At 33.9% G+C, this 21,652-nt stretch overlaps 1 protein-coding gene across 1 annotated transcript in view; it reads right to left on the reverse strand.

The window, feature by feature from the left end:
- Positions 1–1,582: 1,582 nt before the first annotated feature.
- Positions 1,583–21,652, reverse strand: part of Drgx (Dorsal root ganglia homeobox) — a 41,954-nt gene continuing 21,884 nt past the window's right edge. The window contains exons 2-5 of the mRNA XM_074241663.1: positions 15,642–15,855; positions 12,288–12,493; positions 7,542–7,933; positions 1,583–3,136 (exon numbers count right to left, since the gene is read on the reverse strand). Of these exons, the coding sequence (XP_074097764.1) occupies positions 2,647–3,136; positions 7,542–7,933; positions 12,288–12,493; positions 15,642–15,726 (1,173 nt within the window). The 5' untranslated portion in view covers positions 15,727–15,855 and the 3' untranslated portion in view covers positions 1,583–2,646. The remainder of the gene's footprint in view (positions 3,137–7,541; positions 7,934–12,287; positions 12,494–15,641; positions 15,856–21,652) is intronic.

Genomic DNA, 21,652 nt, shown 5'->3' on the forward strand with positions numbered 1-21,652 from the left:
AAATGTTTATTATTGAGAAATTCAGAGTTTTTTCGGAAAATCTAAAAAATAACGATGAAGATAGGTTCAAATAATTTTTTTCTATTTTTTCCCAAAAATAACATTTAATGAAAAAAATTTTGAAAAAAAAAAAACGTCCCGATAAGTCAATTTTTGAAAAAGTTATGGCAATTTAAGCCACACCGTCTACAATTTGCTGGATTTTTAATTTTTTCGACATGTAAAGCAAAATTTGAAAAAAAAATTATTAAAAGTATATTTCTATCATGTTAATAAAGAAAAAATTCCCATGTTACCATTGGAAAAATAGGACAAATCCCTATGTTTTTTTCTCCGTGTATAATAAAATTGGTTTTTTTTAGTGAAATTTAGTGTCATTGCAAAGATTTTTACTTGAATTTGTGCCTTATCAAGATTTCATTTTTATTTTGATATTTTGTTAAGGAAAAAACCGAATTTTTAAAAAACCACTGTACTTTTTAGTTTCGAAAAAAAACTCTGGAACTCTCCACACAGGAACACCAGTTTCCTTACTGGAGGAAAAAATTTCCTGGATGGAAAAAAAATTTTTTTTTCAGTCTATTATCTCAATAATTACTTCGCAACTTTACAAATGTTTCCAAACCAGGTCATACATCAGTTTAATTCATCAATCACCTCAAACTCCAGGATTCTAGGTTGCAGCAACGATTCCAAAGATTTTAGTTGGTCACGCGAGTATCAGTATTGAGAGACGTCATTAGCTGATCCTCCGTAAAGTGGTTGAGCCACCTCGCTACCCTCCAGGAAGCTAAATGGGTATTTCACCTCTGGATCTGGATCCCCGAGGACCTAGCAGGAGAATCCGCAGCTTTACTGAAAAGTGAGTAAAAGGATTGAGAAGCTCGGGGTTGGTGTTGGTTGGAGATAAACCATGATGTCGTTGATTAATACGGTTTACCAGTAAGTGTAACGGAGTGTGCATAGTTGAATCCCTATCAGTTGTTTCTCCGAAGAAGAGGAAGGAGTTGAGGGAGTGAGTCCTCAAGGGGTAGCTCGGAGATACTTGGAGTTACTTGCAGTTGTAGTTCACCCTCTCCCCTCCCCTGGCCTGGCCACGTGCCGATCAATGGCGTCTTGGCTCTGATTGGCTGAGACTGCGACCAACCCCGACTACGAGCTAAGAGGATTCACACTTGCCAGATAAAGACAGCCGACTAACTCACAGGATAGCAAGGGTAGCTAGGAGAATCAACCTTTTTTTCTTCCCCGGAACATTGATTGCTGTCGAGCATCCAACCATCTTCAAGTTACTTTTCTCCATCCATCTTTTCTGGCCCCCAAAAAAACTAAACAAAGGAAGAAAATAAAAGTTTAGATTTTCAACGGCACGCGAATCCGATACTCGGTTTTAAACTACCCAAGGATTTAATTGCTCCTTTCAATTCCCGATTGGGGATCTAAGTCAGTTGCAATAAAAGTCAGGTTATATATCACGAGAACAAGTTTTATTCCGACTTCTATAATGTCAGTTACAATTTCTAAATTTAAATCACTTAATTGTAATATTTATATTTTTATTTATATTATGTATACTTTTTTGTTACATTTTTTTTCCGTTCTTTTTTTTTTTTTTTTTTTGTAAATGCGGCTCTAAAATAACTCCTGCGGCTCTCTTTTCAGAGACAAAAATTTTTTTCAGTCATTATTACTATTAATTAATAATTTAAATTTGTCGAATTTGGATTGGAAATTTTTATGTCACTTGGTTAGTTGTTTGTTGATCGTAGACAAAAAATTTCATGTGAAAAGTTTACTTCATGCAAATACTTTGTTGCGAAACTGTTTTACACTATTTTTTTTCCAAACAAAGTTTTATTACTCAATTTTTTTTTTTTTTTACTAAAAACTTTTATGTGATTTAAAAAAATTACAAAATTAAGTTTTTTGACTTGACCTTAAGCTTCAAGTGTGTTTTTTTTTAACTACTTTAATTTTGGTTTAAAATAAAAAATTTCTGGCCTTACTTTGGGTTGATTTGATCATACATAGCCATATATAATATTAAAAAAATAATTTATAGTAATTATCTAAAGATTTATTAAACAAAAATTGAAATTGAATATGTAATAAGCGTTTTATAAGAAAACAATGATTTTTTTACTTTATTACTTAATATTTAAAAGTGAATTCTCTTCTAAGGAAAAGATTTAGTGACCATGCGCCACCTGTTGGAGGTTTTTTTGGAACTAATTTTAATCAAAACGATACATGGGCATATTAGACATAATTTGGACATTTTAAGTGTTGATAAAAAAAAAAACCATAGAAAAATTTTAAATGCCGCATTTACAAAATAAACGAAATAAATTGAGTAGTCTAACATTAAAAACGGTTCATTCTTTGATTTTATTGAGAAAAACATCCATCTGTCTACATATTTATTTAAATAATTATTAATATATCAACTTGACAACATTTTTGCTGTCAAACAGATTCAATCTCACTTCTACTAACACTAGAGTCCTAGTACATAGTACATCATCAGGCACAGGCATTTGGTCCTGATTTTTCACCCTCTTGACAACCCTTTAATCAATCATCAAAATCACCACCAATGACGATCTTAATTACCAAAATTTAGAACAACCGATTCAGTTCTGAATTCTAAGGATCTTCTTTGGTAGCAGGCTGGATTTGATGAACGACACTCGACAGGTGATGATGATGATGATCAGGTCGTCTTGACAGTCCCAGAAGCGGCGGAAGAAGAGGCAAGTGAAGAGGCAGTGGCAGCCCTCCAGGGAACCCAGCCAATCCACCCAGTAAAGCCGTTGCTGTGCTGTGTTCTTGGGCTTTTCGCCGCAATTCCGCTAAACTGCTGCTCCGATGAAGATCACCGGACCCGGGCTTACAGCACCCACAGAGAGACCCCGGCCAGCCTGATGGCGTTGTCCAGGACAGCATTTCTTGGAGGCTGCTGGGACGATGGTCGCTGGTGGTCCACAGAGACGGGGTCGCTGATGTCAAGGATGTCGATGCTGTCGAGCCGATTATTTTGCTGCTTCCAAACAAAGGCGGCGAGAATTGGGCCGCCAGGTGGGGGGAGAAGAATAGTGATGTTGGAGGCTCCAGGGGCCTGAATCCTGCGGTAGAGCTGGAAATACAATTGTAATTAGTATCATTAAAATTTTTAATATTAATAAAATTTATGAATTAAAAAAAAAATATTCTTAAATAAAATACATTTATTTAAATTAAATATTGGGATATTATTGGATATTTTTGTACAGAATATTTAGTCCTAGACCCATTTTATCGGAAAAATTCTTACGACAGAAATTTTGTCCAGATTTATATATTGCACGCCTCAAAATCGAAGCGTTTACTCTTAACATACAAAAAAAAGTTTTCTCGAAACTAAAATTGACTTTTTCTTACTTATATCGTACTAACAGAATGATAACTGTTTTGAAAACTCCCGAAGTTAATTTTTTAAAAGTTAATAGATTTGTAAGCACTATAACTCTTTAAAAATCCTATTTTTTATCTTGATTTTTATCACAATCCTTTTGTGTGATCACTTCAGAGGACCCTTTCAAAAATCTCAGCTCAATTTTGTTTTGTTCAATTATAAATTGTAATAAATACATCAAATTAAGCTTCAAAACTTTCGATAAATTTATTTCTCATGATTAATATATACTAATTTGATTTTTTTCGCATTTCCAATGAGATTTTGAGCCCGATAAATTGATTTTTTTTTTTAGAAAAATTTACTTTGAGAAAAAAATATTTTAGTTAACAAAATTATTTTAAAAAATGCAACACCATTTTTTGACAATAAATTAAACTGTGTAATTGATTGAATGCAAACTTTTCTTTTAAATTAATTCATAATAAGAGTAGCAATTTTTGAGATTTAATCTAGGGAAAGGTTACCTTTCTCTGTAATTTTTCAAAATTTATAAATTTTAGTTAAGTTCCATAAAAAAAACTTTCGGTTTAATATGATCTAAAGTGAAATTATCAAATTTGATTTAAGTATTTTTTCGTAATATTGTTAACCTGTATAATTTCCCTTCAAGCATAAACAAATTATCATAAATTTATATCTAAATTTGTCATTAAAGATAAATTTGGATGAAAAAATAATTCGGATGGCTCCGACCAGGACTCGAACCTGGATCTTTCGGTTAAGCGTCAAAAGCTCTACCTGCTAAGCTATCCGAGACATTGTCCACAATGCCTGGAGAAAAATACAGGCTAAGAATATTACGAAAAAATTAGAGAAAAAAATTGTAGTAATAAACTGGACTGCCAATAAAAAACTAAAAATATAAAGTAATAATAATAATATAAATATAACTGTTTAAAATTCGTCGTGAATCTCTCTTTTAAATATTAAAGCCTACATTAGCATTTGGCAACTTAGAATCGGGTCGCTTTTGGAAACAAAGAGCCACCGTAAAAAGTAAAACTCAGCGATATTTCTTTATAAATTTAAAGATAAAGACGAGAAGCTTTGAGAAGTATTGGAAACAGAAAAAACAAAATAAGTAAAAGAGGAAAAGAAAAATACGATAACACCGAGACGTAGTTGGTCTTCGTATCTGTAATTTATTAAAAACAGTTCGCCGTAAATATATCTTCATCATTTATTCAAGGTAGCTCTATACCACTCCAGAAGCTCCTCGGTACCCGGACCCGGGAGGGTAAGCTCTGAATTTCTCGAGCACGAACCCGCTCCTTACCTTGCTCCCAAGACGTTCCCTCCACACACATACACACATATACACATACCATTTCTTACCCCGTTAGGTATCTCCTGCTTCTGCTCCAGCTTTTTTATTCTACACCAGTACATGCAAGCCCGCATTCGCATTTTCCTTTTAAATCTTCATCCTCATCCTCACCCTTCCGAGCCAAGGAAAAACTTAACAGCTTTACTGGATTATAAGTTCGCTGTAAAATATTACGACAACATGCTGCTTTTGAATTATCCAATTTTAGAATCCAGAGACGATAGCGTTATCAAGCCAGTTTATGGTTAAACTCTTTATTTTTTTACTCTTAAGAGATAAAAAAAATTTTATGCAATGCCAATGTCTTTGTAAGACTTGCAAGATAATTATTGAACTACAATCGAGTTAAATTCTTCCCTTCAAGTATACTAAATAGTTTCTAAGTCAAAGAAATTTCGAACAGCCAAACTACTTGATTATTCAACTACTTTGAACCAGCAAGTGGTCAGTTCGGAGAAAATATTGACGATCGAATATTGAATATTAATATCGAAGATAGTTTGGAAAATGAGAGGACGGTTGTGATTAAATGAAAGGTTGGTTTGAGTAAGCGCGATAATTAACGGCAATTAGTTGCGCAGAATCCCGTGCAGTGTATACGTTTGGGGAATTAGTTGGTTATGTTTCTCGTAAATTTTATGGATCTAACACCTACAGAGAAAATTGATCCTCAAATATGAGGAGTTGTAGTTTGCTATCCGTGTTCAAGAGCAGATAGCTCAACAATCTTAGAAATTGTGTTAAAAATATCAACATTCACTCTTTCGATGCAGAATTTAATTCTGAAACTAATATTATTGTTTTTTATTAACAGAAAACATAACTAAAGTATATAATCTCAGTTTGTCGTAAATAACTGAATAATTATTGGTGATATCAAAAATCGGAAAAAAGATCCTTACAAAGGAGGAAATTTCTGATTAAATGTAATTCATACTTTATCAAGTAAAAATAGCCATTAACTGCACTAAAAAAAAAAACGTAACTTGAATCTAGAGAAAAAATCATTTGTCTGGTTTTGATGATTTTTTTAATTAATTCTGTGATTTTGAAAATTTGAAAAAATTTTACATTAACGTTTTTCGGCCCTTTTTCTTTAAATAATTTTTAAGCCGTAAAAGATAGCTTAAATATATCTAATTTATGTTAAAATTTACATAATTATCTTCAATTTGAGCTATTTTTCATCGCCTTTTGATACTTTTTTCAATTTATTTTGCAGTTGGAAAAATAAAAAAAAAATCAAGAATAAATTAATTTTTAGCTTTTATCATCAAATGACTTTCATCTGTTACAAATTCTATTTTTTGGGTAGATGTTTTTAAATATCTATTGGTTGTCGTCGGTCTTATATCGTCCTTTGCAAAAATATAATAAAAAATAAATTTTACATTTTTGCCTTTTAATAAAGTGTTTTTTTCAATATTTAAACAAGAAATCTACCTATCTATATCGGGTGTGGCCGAATGGCGCTTTTTTTACATTGAACCCAAAAGTAATTATTACAAAAATTGTAATAAGATCAGGAATTGCAATCCGTCGCACAATTTCCATGATTTTCACAATGGTTAAAGAAAAAAAATTTTTTTACTAGATTTAATATTGAAAATATCCGACAGATGGCGTTTTATCGCTAAATTGTCTCCTTGCACAAGACTTAAGTTTGAGATATTAATCTAAAAAATAAATATCATTTTTTTGACACAATTTAGATTATATAACATTTTTTGTTTAAAATTTTTTCAATTGACTTAAAAATTACTCAGTAAATATATAAAAAAAAAAAAAATTTTTTTTATACAAAAAAATTGACGATAGAAATTATTTTTTTGACGTTTAATTTTGAATAAAAAATAAAATGTAACTTTATAATAAATTGATTTTTAGCTTTTATCATCAAATGAGTTTCATCTGTTACAAATTCTATTTTTTAGGTAGATATCTTAAAATATCTATCTGTTGTCTTTTAATAACGTGTTTTTTTTTTTTTTTTTTTTTTTTTTTTCAATATTTAAACAAGAAATCTACCTATCCATGTCGGGTACGGCTGAATGTCGCTTTTTTTTTGTTTGATTGATTTTTAACGAATTAATAACGAGTTATGATGATCACCTTGAAGCTGTATTTATGTTTTAAATAAATATTTTTTTTTTAATTTTGTTTAATTCAAGATAAAATACAGCATAATAAAACTAACACAGAATTATTAATTTGATAAAACTAATTTGATTAGTGTGAAAAAAATGAAAAATATTAATTTTCTCACGCCTCTGACTATCGAAATTTCTAAAATAACGAGTGCAATTAATTTCATCACCAGGATAATATCGCATCATGAACAGGAGCCCGAGGAGGGGGTGAGAATCTAGGGTAAACTGTTAGACAAAGAAGACTAAAGTCTCTTTGAAAGCAGGGAAGGGAGAAGAGGCGCTGAGCGGAACTACGTAAAGAAGAAGGGACAGATAAGGTCTGGAGCTTAATGGCGCGTATCTAGCTTCCGGTTCCACTGGCTCGGACACATATCGCTGGGGTAGTTTGTAATCTCAGTGATATTTCCTAAAGACGTAAATACGAACGCTAAAAGCTCACCTCGCAGTCGGGGTCCAGGACCTCCAGCTGCGAGCGCTATTTTACGAGCTGAGAATTCAGTCGCGACGAAATTCTCGACCGATTTACGACGCCGCTTGTTTATCGCGGCTATTTATTTGAGAGGAGAGTCAAGATTGAGGTAAAAAACAGAAACAAGCCCGGATTTACCTTTCCGTGGGTGGGACCAGAGACCCGCTGACGGAACTGGAGAGTGGCGCCCTCATCGGCGTCGTCGGTGGCGTCGCTGAACTACCGAGTGAAGGCTGGCTCTGAGACTGCTGCGGCCGCGGGCTAACTGAGGCAGAAGTCGTACTGGGACTTCGAGAGCCCCCACCACAGTCTTGTCCAGGTTCCTCGTCGTTCGTTTCCATCGGGTCCCCGTGAGGACTCGTGGGACTTTGCCCGCTAGAAGAAGATGGCGGCAGACCCGCTTCTGGCGTTGCTCCTCCTCCACTCGCTCCAGTTCCGCCGCCAGGGGGCAGCACTCCATCACGCTTTCGCTGCTCTTCTTTCAGCCTTTCACTTTTACGCCATTTTGCTCGCCGGTTTTGGAACCAAACCTTTTAAAAGAGTCAATTAGTGGTTTATTAAAAAGAAAAATTACTCTTGAATTAATAAATTATAATTCTTGAATTAAAAAAGTTTGAAAAATCCAAATGGGCATTATAAATTTATTAATTTTTTATAGTAGATGAAATATTAATCACAGAAAGAAAAAAAAATTGATTGAAAGTTGAAATATAATTCAACTTAAGTTCATTTGAATTTTTCTGCGTAAATCGGAGAAAAAAAAATAACATATGGCTGCTAAAAAACAACAAAATTTTCCTCGAGACCAACCAAAAAAAAATTTTTTTAATTAGATGAAACGGTTTCAAGCTACAGTTTGTATTCCAAGTATTCGCAAATGAATAATGAATCAAAAAAAAAAAAAAAAAAAAAAAAACGATTTTTATTAAAGTTATAATGTTTACCCCGACAGTGATTTATAAATCTGCACTACGAGTGCACAAGAAACACTTTTTTTTATGTAATTATGTAAAAAAATTTTTTAAATGGTCAGTGATTATTTTTTAATCTGACAATGTACTTTTTGCAGCACTTATATGCACATTATGTCTGTCAGATACAAATAATTATGACGAAACACAAGATCTTGTTTTTTAGGCAAGAGTAGAGCATACCTACGCTCCTTTTCATATCATTCTGATCGATAGTCAATTTGTTATGACAAGTATTTAGGCTGCATTAAAAAATTCTATATCTCTAGATGCATAATTAAGAAATAACGTTGTATCTTGTGAAATATCGACATTTTTAAAGATATAAGCTCATCTCGATGTTACACTCATCGAGACCTTTTATTTGAGTACCCACATCAATTTTTCATATATTTTATATATTTATATATATATGAATATATGAAAAATATATAAAAATGCATATGGGTACTCAAATGAAAGCTCTTGATGAGTGTAACATCGGGATGAGCTTATATCTTTAAAAACGTCAATTGTTAAGAAAGTACAGTGCAATTTTACAAAATTCATTATTTGATAATGCAAAATTTTATTTATTTATAATTCACAAGTCACGGCAGTCACATTTGCTAATTTCAATATTATTATTCTCAAATTAAGTTAATTTTTCGTTGGTGCAAGGTTTGAATTTTTCTGAGTGACAAAGTAACCATCTATGGAAGTTGTAAGTAATAATTGGGACAGGTAGCAAGAGCGACTGTAAAGCTGATGGGACGTTGGTGCATGTTCAACGAGCCATGAACCAGCACCCAAGACCTCTGGGTTCTGAGTGTTATTCTAAAAGAGTCTCGATCTTGCTAACGAGTCTAACTTGACATAATGCCAGCCGTTGAAAAAAAAAAAAAAAGTAGCGTAGGTGGATGGAAAAATAAATTACACACCTTTTCGAATTACTTTGGGCGTTAACATAATGATGACGAGGGAATATCCAGGAATTAATTTAACATGATGCTGTGTTGATAAAAATCTACTTTTGCTTCCATATTTTGAGGATTTAACGGCGGAATGAGCAGCCCGTCGAGGTGGCTTTGGAACTTTTTGGTCGTACCTGAGGGAGGGGTTGTTAGAGAAAATGGTTTAATAAAATAAATACGCGGAGGCAGACGTTCGGTGGTTGGAGGTTTTGAAACAAGGGAGCCAAAGAGTGAAGAAGGATGCTAGCTGATACTGGGTGCTGGTACTTCTGCTTGCAAGAGAGGGTGCCAGGGGGTCGGGAGTCGGAGCAGACGGGAGATATAATAATATCCTAAGGGTTCGCGGGGAGCGAGTAATAGCCAGGAACAAAGCCATGTTTCCCGTGAGAATACTCAAAGTCTCTCTGCATCCTTCAGTCCTCTATTTTTTTTTCTGGCTCTATTTTTTTCAATATAAATTTAATCCCTTTCGTGTATGTCAGTAGTCTGTTACTTTAAAACGAACAACTAAAGACATTTTCCCGAAAAGTAATCTTTAAAGTCTATTTTATTAGGGTGAGTGCTGCAATTCAGACAAACAGTTTTCCTCCGACGGAGCTCTTTGTTTTAGGGATTTAATTATAAGAAATAATGGGGTTCGGATTTATTATATTTTGGTTTCTTCGTTTCATGGACTCAAAAAAAAGTTTTTTTTTCCATCCAGAATACAAAATATTTTTATCCAAGTTTTTTTATATCCAATATACGTTTCTTAATATCAAAAAACTGTTTTTTTTTTTTTTTTTTTTTTTTTTTTTTTTCCGTTTGTTTACATCATTGAAAATTTGTGCTGATTTATAATTTATTGAAAAATTACCTAGCTGTACTACAATTGATGTCATAATTTGGATCGATCCTTGGGTACGAAAAAAGTTGCTCGAATGGGATTTACGTAATTAAAAATTCAATTTTTCAACAATTTAATTAATAATTAATTTAATTTTTCTTAATTGAATTATTATGATCAATTAAATTTTCTTAAATTTAATTTCTATTATTAAGAGAAATAAGAAAAATTTTGTTTCCAGGATAGTCATATAATAAAATCGGTTTTTTTTTCGTGAAATTTAGTATATAAGAGATTTTTAGGTATATAGTGACTCATCACGATATCTCTGGAACTATAAGGCGTAGAGACTTCAAATTTGGTAGGAATATTACTTTTGCTATGTAGAGGTCAGCTAAGAACGGATTTTAAAAAATTCCTTCCTCAAAGGGGTTTGCGGGGGCGTTAACAATGAAAAATTCCAATTTTTTAACTACAGCTCCTATAGACTCCAAATTTGATAGGAATCTTCTGTAAGTGATGTAAAAATTATTTATAAACAAATTTTACGATAGCTCACGACACAGGGGGTTGCGGGGGTGGGTGTTAACATTAAAATTTCATTTTCCGAGCTGTAGCTCCTATAAGCTCCAAATTTGGTAAGAATCTTCTGTATGTGATGTAGAAATGATTAAATATCGGATTTTATGACAACCTACTCGCAATATGGACTACAGGGGTGGATGTTAAGAATGAAAATTTAAAATTTCCAAGCTCTAGCTCCTATAGGATCCAAATGATATAGTGATTGCACATTGAAAGTTACAATGAATATTAGCTAGAATTATCACATGGATAAAAGGTACAGGCCAATCCGATGGAATTTAGAATCTAAGCAAATCAAGACAATGCTCCAATTAAATTTAAGTCTAGATTTAAAAATAATAATTCTATAAAATGCCCAGCGGAGCGAGCGGGTAACAGCTAGTGTATTTAAATACATGCATAAATGAAAAATGTATAAAAATGCATGTGGGTACTCAAATGAAAGCTCTTGATCAGTGTAACATCGGGATGAGCTTGTATCTTCAAAAACGTCAATATTTAAGAAAGTAGTGCAAAGTAACAAAAGTCATTATTTTAGAGAAAAACTTCCTTAGTAGAAAAAAACTTTCTCGGTTTAGATCAGTTCATATGTGGCCTTTTAAAAAAATTTTTCTATTTTTGTGTTTGATAACAATATGGTAAGCACAAAAATAACTTTTTGCGCTGAAAATGAATTTATGATTGTTAATGGGCTAGAGAAAGAAGTTAAGTGTCAGGTGTGGGTAGATGATGTTATACTGACGCGTGTACGTGCTTGGTGTGTCGTCGGGCCTCCCAGGAGCCCCTAATTGGCGTGCAGAAGACAGAGAATGACCGAGACTTGTGTGAGCTATTATATACATCATAAGAGTGGTGCGCTTACGTTGAGACTGAGATATAGTGTAAAAAGTACTGCATAAATGCGGCTATTTGTTCATTATTTCAGATTCTCTTTGTTCTCCGCTAATGAAACAATGAGTCTGCGCGGTAATTGCGTCATACTCTAGCCCGTTTTTACTTTTTTAATCTTTACTCTGGTTCTTTCTCTCTTCTTTCGCCCCGCTCACTCCTCTGTTGCAACCACCGGTATTATGTGTATATTATGTGTATATTCAACACTTTGCCAATCTCTGCGCATAAATCTCTTACGAAAAGCACCTGCGTTATGCTAATCTGGTAAAGCTCCAGGAATTAAGCCGTCTTTTATTAACAACTGTTAATTGTGTTTTTTCCTTTTGGTTATGCTTCATAATTTTTATCATTGATACAAACGGCTTTTAATTTGCGTTTGACCGTGTATTTGGCGCAAAACTTGATGGAAAGAAATTTTATCCTAACTAACAGTAAATTTTAAAGAAAATATCTTGTTCCTGGATAGTGACATTCTTTCTTAATCTAAAAGAAAGAGAAAACATGTTGGGGAACTGAAGTAATCCGTCAGATTACCGGGAGCTCACCTCATCAAAAGATTACCGTCAGTTCTAGTGTCAGTTTACCCTCGAGGATCAACCAGCGAAGTTAGGGACGTCATGATTTATAATTTAAAATCACAATAAATAGTTTAACTAACCTGTACACGAGCCTCCGTTAAGTTTATCTTCATCGCCAGGTCCTCACGTGTGAACACATCCGGATAGTGGGTCTGGGCGAACGCAGATTCCAGCTCTTCCAGCTGCTGGAGCGTGAAGGTTGTCCGGTTTCTTCTCTGCTTCCGTCGGACGAACGAATCCTCGCCCACGCCATGCAGTGCTGGGTGGTAGGCAGAGTAACTTGTGTCTGAAAAATCAAATTTAGAAACAATTGCTTGAAAAAATTTAACTTGTTTGCGTTTAAAATAAAAAAAGCGGGAAAACATAACAAAGAAAACTTTTTTGTTTGGGATAACTTTGGGGTCAAATAAATTTTTTTGTGTTTCTTAGGATACACAGGAACCATAAATCCACTTGGGATTCCAGAAACATTTATTTGAATCCAATTTGCAACCCGGTGAATACGTTATCGCATTTCGTCCGATTACTGAATCACGCTAATGTAGTATTTGCTGAATTCAATTATCATTTGCAACCCGGTAATGGATTGCTCATTAATTAGTACTGAAAACAATCAATTAAGAAGGTCCTTTCGCCATCCCTTCAATGTTTAATAAAAAATATTAGATTATGCATAAATTTAATTTTTATCGAATAGTCAAAGTCCTAATTTGTCTATTAGCAAAGTTTACTTTATTCTTCACCGTAGAAATATTTAAAAAAAAATTTCTGAGCGTAAAAGTCTTTCTGAAACTTCCGAAAAACCAACGCCAAAAATATGTAACAAAGAAAACTTTTTTTTTTTGGAAAATATTGAAGCCAAACAAACATTCTCGACTTGTTTGAGGTCCAAAGTGACTATAAATCCAGTTGTGAAAGCAGAAACTAATCTTTGAATGAAATTTGTAAGGTAATTTGATTGAGCCTTTCAGAACGAAATGAAGTTAATTTGATATTTGTTTGATCTAACTCTCATTTGTGCTCCAGTAATGGATTCCTAATTGCTCAGACTTATAAACAATCAACTAGACGTGTGTGCATGTGAGTGGGTGTCATATATTTGATAAAGGCACAGTAATGACGGTGGTCTTTGAATGCACGGTCACAAAGCGAGCTCTCTAGCCGGAGAGGGCTTTAAAGCAAATCTAGTCGAAAAGAACCTTGTGCAAGTAGTAATAAAGCTTATAATCACTTTATTAATGATGCAAAGCAATCAGCACAATTAATTACCGCGGCAGTAATCCTGGCCTCTTTCTCCGACTTACCGGATCAGCATTAAAAATTTATTTTTTCGTGGTTAAGTTTTAAAATGCATTGGAAAAATAATGAACCGATTAAGGATTAGTTGATCAAAAAAGGTATCGATTGAAGTAAGAAGCACACTAAACAAATACGGAAAAATAAGGAAAATGGAAAGAGAGAGAGAGAGAGAGAGAGAGTGAGAGCGTAAATAAATTTATCCGGTCGTACAGAAGAGAAATCCACTCAAGATCTTAGATTAAAGTTGAAAAAGTAAAGCCAGAAGCTAGACAACTCGTACAACTCATCCGTGCAGCTAAAGAGAGGGCAAAGTCCTCTACCTATCTCCACTCTACCGGTACAAATACAGATATATATATCTATATCTATATCAAGGGATCCAAGTTAGCTGGCATAGCATGGAGGACGGGAATGAGAAGTTGATCCAATTTATGAACCAGTGGAGGAGTTTGCGAGCTCGAAACCCACGAGCCGATATTCTTCATTTGATTTCAGCCCCTCAACCCCAAGATAGCTCTAGATTTTGTTACTCGATCTACCGCAGGTAAATAAAAATATATTTCCCATCTTGGAGCCTTCGCTGAGACATTAAAGATGGTATCCATGATAGTTTTATTTGGTAAAAGGACTAGAAGAAGCTTGCATCAATTTTCATTTAGTAACCTTGTCATTTTTTCCAATACTTGACAATTTTCTAACCGGAACAAGAAATTCAATAAAAAAATGTTAAATGTTCCAACGGAACATAAGCTTTTGAAAAGGATACGTGCTTTAGAACGAATGGATCCAACCCTTCACCAGACACCGATGACAAAGTACCCAAGCAGACAACCACTTCATCACCAGCATGGATCCTCCAATTACAACTTGATTTCAGAACTTCTGAACTCGATGACGTTTTTGACAAGGTTATTCAATTGAAGCACCAGCAAGTCATGGAAGTATAACTGGGGTTGGGCGCCACTGGAAAAACTCGATGGAGAACTAAATCTAATGACACCTCGACCGTCACTAATGACACTAACGAGGTAGTGAGATGTTAGCATCGTGTGTGTCTGTGTAGGGTCCGATCTGAATTGGTATGTGCCCCGAATGAACCCACTTACCGACTTATCACGTAGTTACCTAATCTGTTTATCCCAACAGCATGTAGCCATCTTTGTCTGTCTGTCCTTCTTTCTCTCTCTCTCGCTCGTCGGATAAGAAGGGGACGTTAATGTAGGATACTGGCTGGGGTTTGATGTTGATCACGCTTACTATGAAAGGGTGCTTCGTGATGTCCCTAGGGAGTTTACTTTTCTTCGCTCTCGATTCGAGGACGAATATTGCTCAATAAGGCTTGCTCTATTGTGTTATCACGAACCTGGTCCAGTGTAACCAGAATCTAATGATCGGATCAAGTTAGAGTTTGCATTATTCGATGAAGGTTGCAAATAGAAACTTTTGGTTAGACAGGATGATCCGTGATGGTTTCACTCGGGTGGAAAACCTAACTCGTTCAAAAGTCCTTTGCCTAACTGAAATAGGATCTCGAACTAAGAACTATCGACGTGTTCCACTAAAATCAACTCTAACTCTGTTTGCCGTGTTATTTCTACTGGATGTTAGATCTAATGGAATCATTCTTTTAGGATATCTTATGTCATCATTTAACTACTTTCAATTTCAATTGCGTAACCGGTATTTGCGAAGGTACATTCGATGTAGTGTGTGGTGGATGTTATAATCGTATAATTCATCATCATAAGTACTGTTTCCTGCTATGATCAATAATTCAAGTGTAATAAGTAATAACGTTTGTGATGCTGACTAGCTGGGCCCCCCACGTTGATCATAGGCTAGCTAGTACCTACTACTTTACATCCTTTCACCCTCCAAGGGGTGACAGAATGAAAATTTTAAACCAACAGCAATAATTTTCAATTTTAAAGTGAATTTAGTTAAGAACTGGGGAAGTGCTCGATGTGCTGTCGTTAAAAAAGCCTTTTGCAAAGGGTTTCATTTTTCAGGGAATTGGTTGAGGCAAGTCATTTTGATACATCACATTAGGAATTGGGATGCAAGAAGGGTTTTTCTAATTGAATCATAGCTATGATTCTATGACCGGAGATTAATCATCAAGATTGTCTACTTACAAGGATGGGTAGGTGCAAAAGAATATTCCAATGTAGGCGGAAGTCTTGGTGCCGGCAGCCCCGGGGGACAGTGGTAGCAGAACATGCCCCCCGCTCTGGCGACACCAGGGGCCGCACTTGGGCCCCCCGTGGTTGCCCCTGAACCTGCCACTGGGTTTTGGGATCCCGGAGATGTCGATCGAACCTGCGTTCCTGGTTGGTGAACTGATCCAATCTGTAAAGATAATATTGTTAACATTAGTATTTACGAAATACAATTATAATTATAAGTAATCAATCATCGATCATCAATGACCAATCATCAATTCTTAATGATCGATCATCAATGACCAATGACCAGTTATCAATGATCAGATCAACGATCAATCATCTATGACCAATGACCAGTTATCAATGATCAATCATCAATCATCAATGACCAATTATCAATCATCAATTATAAATGATCAATTACTAGTTATCAATGATCAATGACCAATCATAAATTATCAATGATCAGTTATCAACGATCGATAATCAATGACCAATGACCAGTTATCAATGATCAATCATCAATGACCAATCATCAATAAACAATCGGAAATCAAAAGTATAAACCCGGAAATTTGATCTATACTCTTTGATCGACATGAGCTTGAAACCAGGAATGATGCTGTCAAACCTAGTTAAAGCTACTGGGGACCCGTCACTCTATTTGAAGCCACTCGCTCCTCGCGGATTGGATCAGATATAATCTTGGGGATTGTAAATTCATGCATTAATAATCCAGTTAAATTGAATAAGCTACCATACTTTAAATTAGTAATGAGTTGATTACTTTTGGTGTGCTTTAAAGATACTCGGCACTAATGCTAGCAAGGTTTATAGTTTATGTATATGTTGATCTATACCTGCTCCTAATACATCTATGCCAGTGGATCTAGCTTGGTAAGCCTATGTGTATCTAAATGAGTTTGTGTACGTGCGTGTGTGTATGTGTGTGGGTGTGTGTTTATATTCATCGTAGCACATCAGAACAGTATTAATGTGTAGTGGGTTTAGCAACATCTCTCTTGATTCAAATCTCCCTCTCACTTGTCGTCCCCGGATGGGTGTAGTATAGACGTATAACACTACAGAGGGACAAATTGAATTTTAGATCATGGCGTGCTTCGACGAGGCGTCCGGGGACGTACACCCAACCAACTCGAGAGCCCGAGATGATACTAATTGAAATTTGAAATTGATATTAGCGAATTATTATCATACCCACGTCCCCCCAACCTATGGGCATTTCTCTATACTGACACTAATACTGATACTGGCTCTGGTAGTCTGTGTAATACTGCGGATAGTAGACAGTAGACAGTAGGTAGTATCAGAGAGATTCAACTCCTGTGTGTCCATCTCCTGGCATTCAAATTCAAGTGATAGCCCCCCTCCCAATTTCAGACGCGCTATCTTTGGGAATTCAATTACACCGTGTCGGATATCAAAGTAATTGCTCTACAAATTTAATGCAGTAGTGTATTTTTAAAGCTCTTCTATTCCCTTAGTTATCATTATGAGTTGTGAGTTATGATAATACTAATGATATTTCCGAGCTTTGTAACGAGGTTTTAATTATTCATCAAGACGGAGGAGCTGCTACGCTCGGGTGATTATGCATTTTAGGAAATTACATCCATTTTACATTTTAAAGTAATGTAGCTTCGTTTTGTAAGACTCTAGCCAAGAATTGAGGTTGGGTTAAAGATTTACAAAAGTTTTTTTAACGAAATGATGGTACAAATATAGATTTATATTGGACTGAGACATTATTCGATTTTTGCAGGAAAAATTATCAATGAATCGACTAAATGCCTGTCAAACAATCTTAAATTCGTTATTTTTTTATAATTCACGCATTGGACCACAAGAGGGCGTTTAAACCCTATAAAAAAGTCTAATTTATTCACATTTTTTTATTAACTTACCTGATTAAGATTATGGCGCATTTTTCGGGAGCAAAAGTAAAGATTTTGAATCCTTCGAGTTAACTTATGACTAAAATTCATAATATACTTCTACGAGATACCACTGTTACAAAGAAAGATGATTTCAAACAGCTTAAAATTACTCCGTAATCGATTAATCAAGATTTTATATAAAATAACGGATTTGACGACGTACAACGTTGATTTCTCAAAAATTAATGGGCTTGTAAACACTATAACTTCTTAAAAATCCTATTTTTTACTTTTATTTTTCTTTCAATCCTTTCGTATGATCACTGCGGAGAACCCTTTAGAAAATCTTAGCTCAATATTATTTTGTTTAATTATAATAAATATATTTCCTTCGGCAGTTAAACTCTACCTTCTACCCTTCGATCAGCCGGATTGTTTATTTTTTTAAGCATAAATTTATATAACGAGTGAGTACAACTGTGATTATACTTGGGCTGTTGGATTCTTTTCTGTTGTTCAAAATCACCAGGAGGTGGCGCGGTAGTATACTTCTACCAGAATGTACAGTTTTTCTCAAGCAGAAACGGGCTATTCCAAACTAAACTTTAGAAACTATAAATTTAAAAAATTATATTTTTTGTGTACTTAGACACCTCAAAAATTTTTTCAAATTAATGATCAATTATCTTATTTCTTAAAAGTGCTTATAATATTCCAGCTAGATCTCTTTCAAATTTTCTCCAAATTTAAAAATGTAAATATCATGTTGAAACTTATATTTCCCGCTATTGGCGAAAAATTTAGACAAAATTAAAAAAATTTTTTTGTTAATAAAATTAATAAACTTCTTAGAGAAAATTAAAATACTATCTTTAAATAATTAATTTAATTAAAAAAAAAAAAAAGTTTCAGTGAGAAAAATTTGGATTTTTCTAGACAAGAAACAAAATTGAGAATTTTCAACAAATTAATTTCTTGTTACAACATTGCTCATTTACTTAAACTAATTTTTTTTTCTCTGTATAATGAAAGAGTTAATTTATCTAAACTGATAAAATTTTTTACATTGCTTGAAATATTAACGTATGGAAGGTGTTACATTTTCTTCTATCGATGTTAAATTAAATGCTTCTAAAAAATAAACAATAAACTCTTGCATATTTATCCAAATCACTCAATCCTTTTTCATATAAATTATTCTCTACAAATTTCCTCACTATCTAGAAATCTAAAAACAAACATCAAAAAAAAAAAAAAAACTAATTTATCCCTAATGTTATAAGAGTATTATTTACTTACTTATTCAGCAACTCCCCTATTCCCATAACTAAAATCCTATAACCCCCAACGAAGGATTACAAGCCACAACGTATGACTACATCATCGTGATCATCGGCGGTCCCATTAATCGTGAGCTCGATTCAAAAGTTCCCTTTCACCCTTCACCCCTTACACCATATACCAGCCCATAGTCTTTGGTCCTTAGTCCATCATACAGAATCTATAGGGGTATTGAGTTTTGGTTCTGCGGACAGGGTTCCTTATTCATAGGCTGCCACTCAAGCACCCCCCGCTGCGTCCGAGGTGGCGCCACTGAGCCGAGTTTGCTTTTTATCGCGGAACATACGCGTCGACAGAAGGTATGAAATGTACCGCAGCTAATCCGATACTACCCCTTTCCTCTCTGCCCCCGCTTTGACCCCAGCCCTTGCTGGTTACATTTTGTTACAGTGTTTAATAGCCAGTGCCAATCGGCATGTGGTCGCAGGACAATATTTGCACTGCTCGAGACCAATGGCCCATACTAGTTTGTTATACAACATGTAACATATAACATATAACATATACTGTATAAATATAACTACATAATATATATAGGGCAGTTATTCCTGTGTGTGATCATCCGATTGCGCTAAGGGGTTCAAGGGCCCTTAAATCCTTAAGGGGTGATTGGCCCTAGAGTGTTTACTTATCGACACTCTCAAACGAATAATAGACTTCTTCACATTTACAAGACAAACATTTTAATAGCCCGTATTATTTTTGGTTTTATTAGCAAAGCTGAATAGGTCAAGGCTATTGTTTTTTTAATTGATATTTTGGCTCGAGAGGTTTTTTTAAGTATTCTCATTATTTTTAACGACCCAAGAGACTAATTGCTGGGTTATGAAGTTATAAATTGGATACCATACTACGGAAATTTATTAATTAAGTGGATTTCTTTAGAAATCCATCTACTCTAGCCGGTCTCATGTCGTAACTTTAAGAAAATTTTTTCATAATATGTTTCATTTCATCGAGTAATGTCGAAAAATGCCATTGGCTCAAAAATTTATATCTCTATTTACGTATGTAAATATATATGTGATATAACGCGCCATGTCAGCAGGATTGCGCCCACAGTTCTCAACCGATCTATATGAAATTTTGTGGGCTTATTCTGTGGATCAATACCAAGATCAAGTTCGAAAATGAGCAAAATCGGTTGGTTAATTTACGAGTTGTGGGTGTTTGAAAATTTTTTTCATTTTAAAAAAATTTTGAATTTCGTACATTTTATGAAAATAATTTTCCAGATGTAACAGACAGATAAAATCTATCAAATTTATCTTAAACTTCATCTAATTACCTTCAATTTAAAGTATCATTTGTCTGGTTTTGATGATTTTTTTTATTAATTCACTGATTTTGAAAATTTGAAAAAATTTTACATTAACGTTTTTCGGCTTTTTCTTTAAATAATTTTTAAGCCGTAAAAGATAGCTTAAATCTATCAAATTTATGTCAAAATTATATCACATAATTATCTTTAATTTGAGCTATTTTTCGTCGCCTTTTGATACTTTTTTCAATTTATTTCGCAGTTGGGAAAATTAAAAAAAATCAAGAATGAATTGATTTTTAGCTTTTATTATCAAATGACTTTCATCTGTTACAAATTCTATTTTTTGGGTAAATGTCTTTAAATATCTATTTGTTGTAGCCGGTCTCATATCGTTCTTTGCAAAAATATAATAAAAAATAAATTTTACATTGTTGCCTTTTAATAAAGTGTTTTTTTCAATATTTAAACAAGAAATCTACCTATCCATGTCGGGTGTGGCCGAATGGCGCTTTTTTTACATTGTTCCCAAAAGTAATTAGTACAAGAATTGTAATAAGATCAGGAATTGCGATCCGTCTCACAATTTCTAAAATTTCCACAATGGTTAACGAAAAAAATTTTTTTTACTAGATTTATTATTGAAAATATCCGACAGATGGCGTTTGATCGCTAAATTGTCTCCTTACACAAGACTTACGTTTGAGATATTAAGCTAAAAAATAAATATCATTTTTTTGACTTAATTTAGATTATACATTTTTTGTTTAAAATTTTTTCAATTGACTTAAAAATTACTCAGTAAATATATAAAAATAAAAAAATTTCTTTTATATAAATAATTGACGAAAGAAATTATTTTTTGGACGTTTAACTTTGAATAGAAAATAAAATATAACTTTGCAAAAATTAAACCCCGGTGTGTTGTTCGATTGATGTAATTTATTTGTTCATGAACTGGGCCCATAACCTTTAAAAAAAATAAAAATACAACTTTTGCTTCAGAAACAGAAGCCTTGATAATGTAGAATAAAAGTAGCAATTTTGAATCAAAAAGAAAAGAATCAAAGGTATATTATTCAGTATAGAGTTAAAAAATCGGATTTAAAGTGACTACCCAATACGACGTTTGTCGACGAAAGGCCGTCAATTGTTATCTGGCGAATAAAAGTAATCTAAACCGGAAAAATATCTTTGGTCTGGGATTCTGTTTGTATCGTAATGGCAATGACAAAGAAAAAATAAAGGAACTGTAACTATATCGAGGGTAATGCGCTGGAATCGAGTGGATGTCGAGTGGTAGGAAGCCAATACAAGCAAGCCTAAGAGAGACGGAAACACTCTCTATCTCCCTCTGTCTTTTACTTTGTGTTACTTACTCGATTCCAGAGTATCTAAATCCGTAGTCTAGCTGTCTCTGTTTCGTTGGTTCGATCCCCGGGGCATACAATCCGGAAGCAAATCGGAATTTCTATTCTATT

This window comes from Cotesia typhae, unplaced genomic scaffold (assembly GCF_013202065.1).
Source record: "Cotesia typhae breed Kobodo isofemale line unplaced genomic scaffold, CoteBio_Ctyphae contig_36, whole genome shotgun sequence".
Classification (NCBI taxonomy): domain Eukaryota; kingdom Metazoa; phylum Arthropoda; class Insecta; order Hymenoptera; family Braconidae; genus Cotesia; species Cotesia typhae.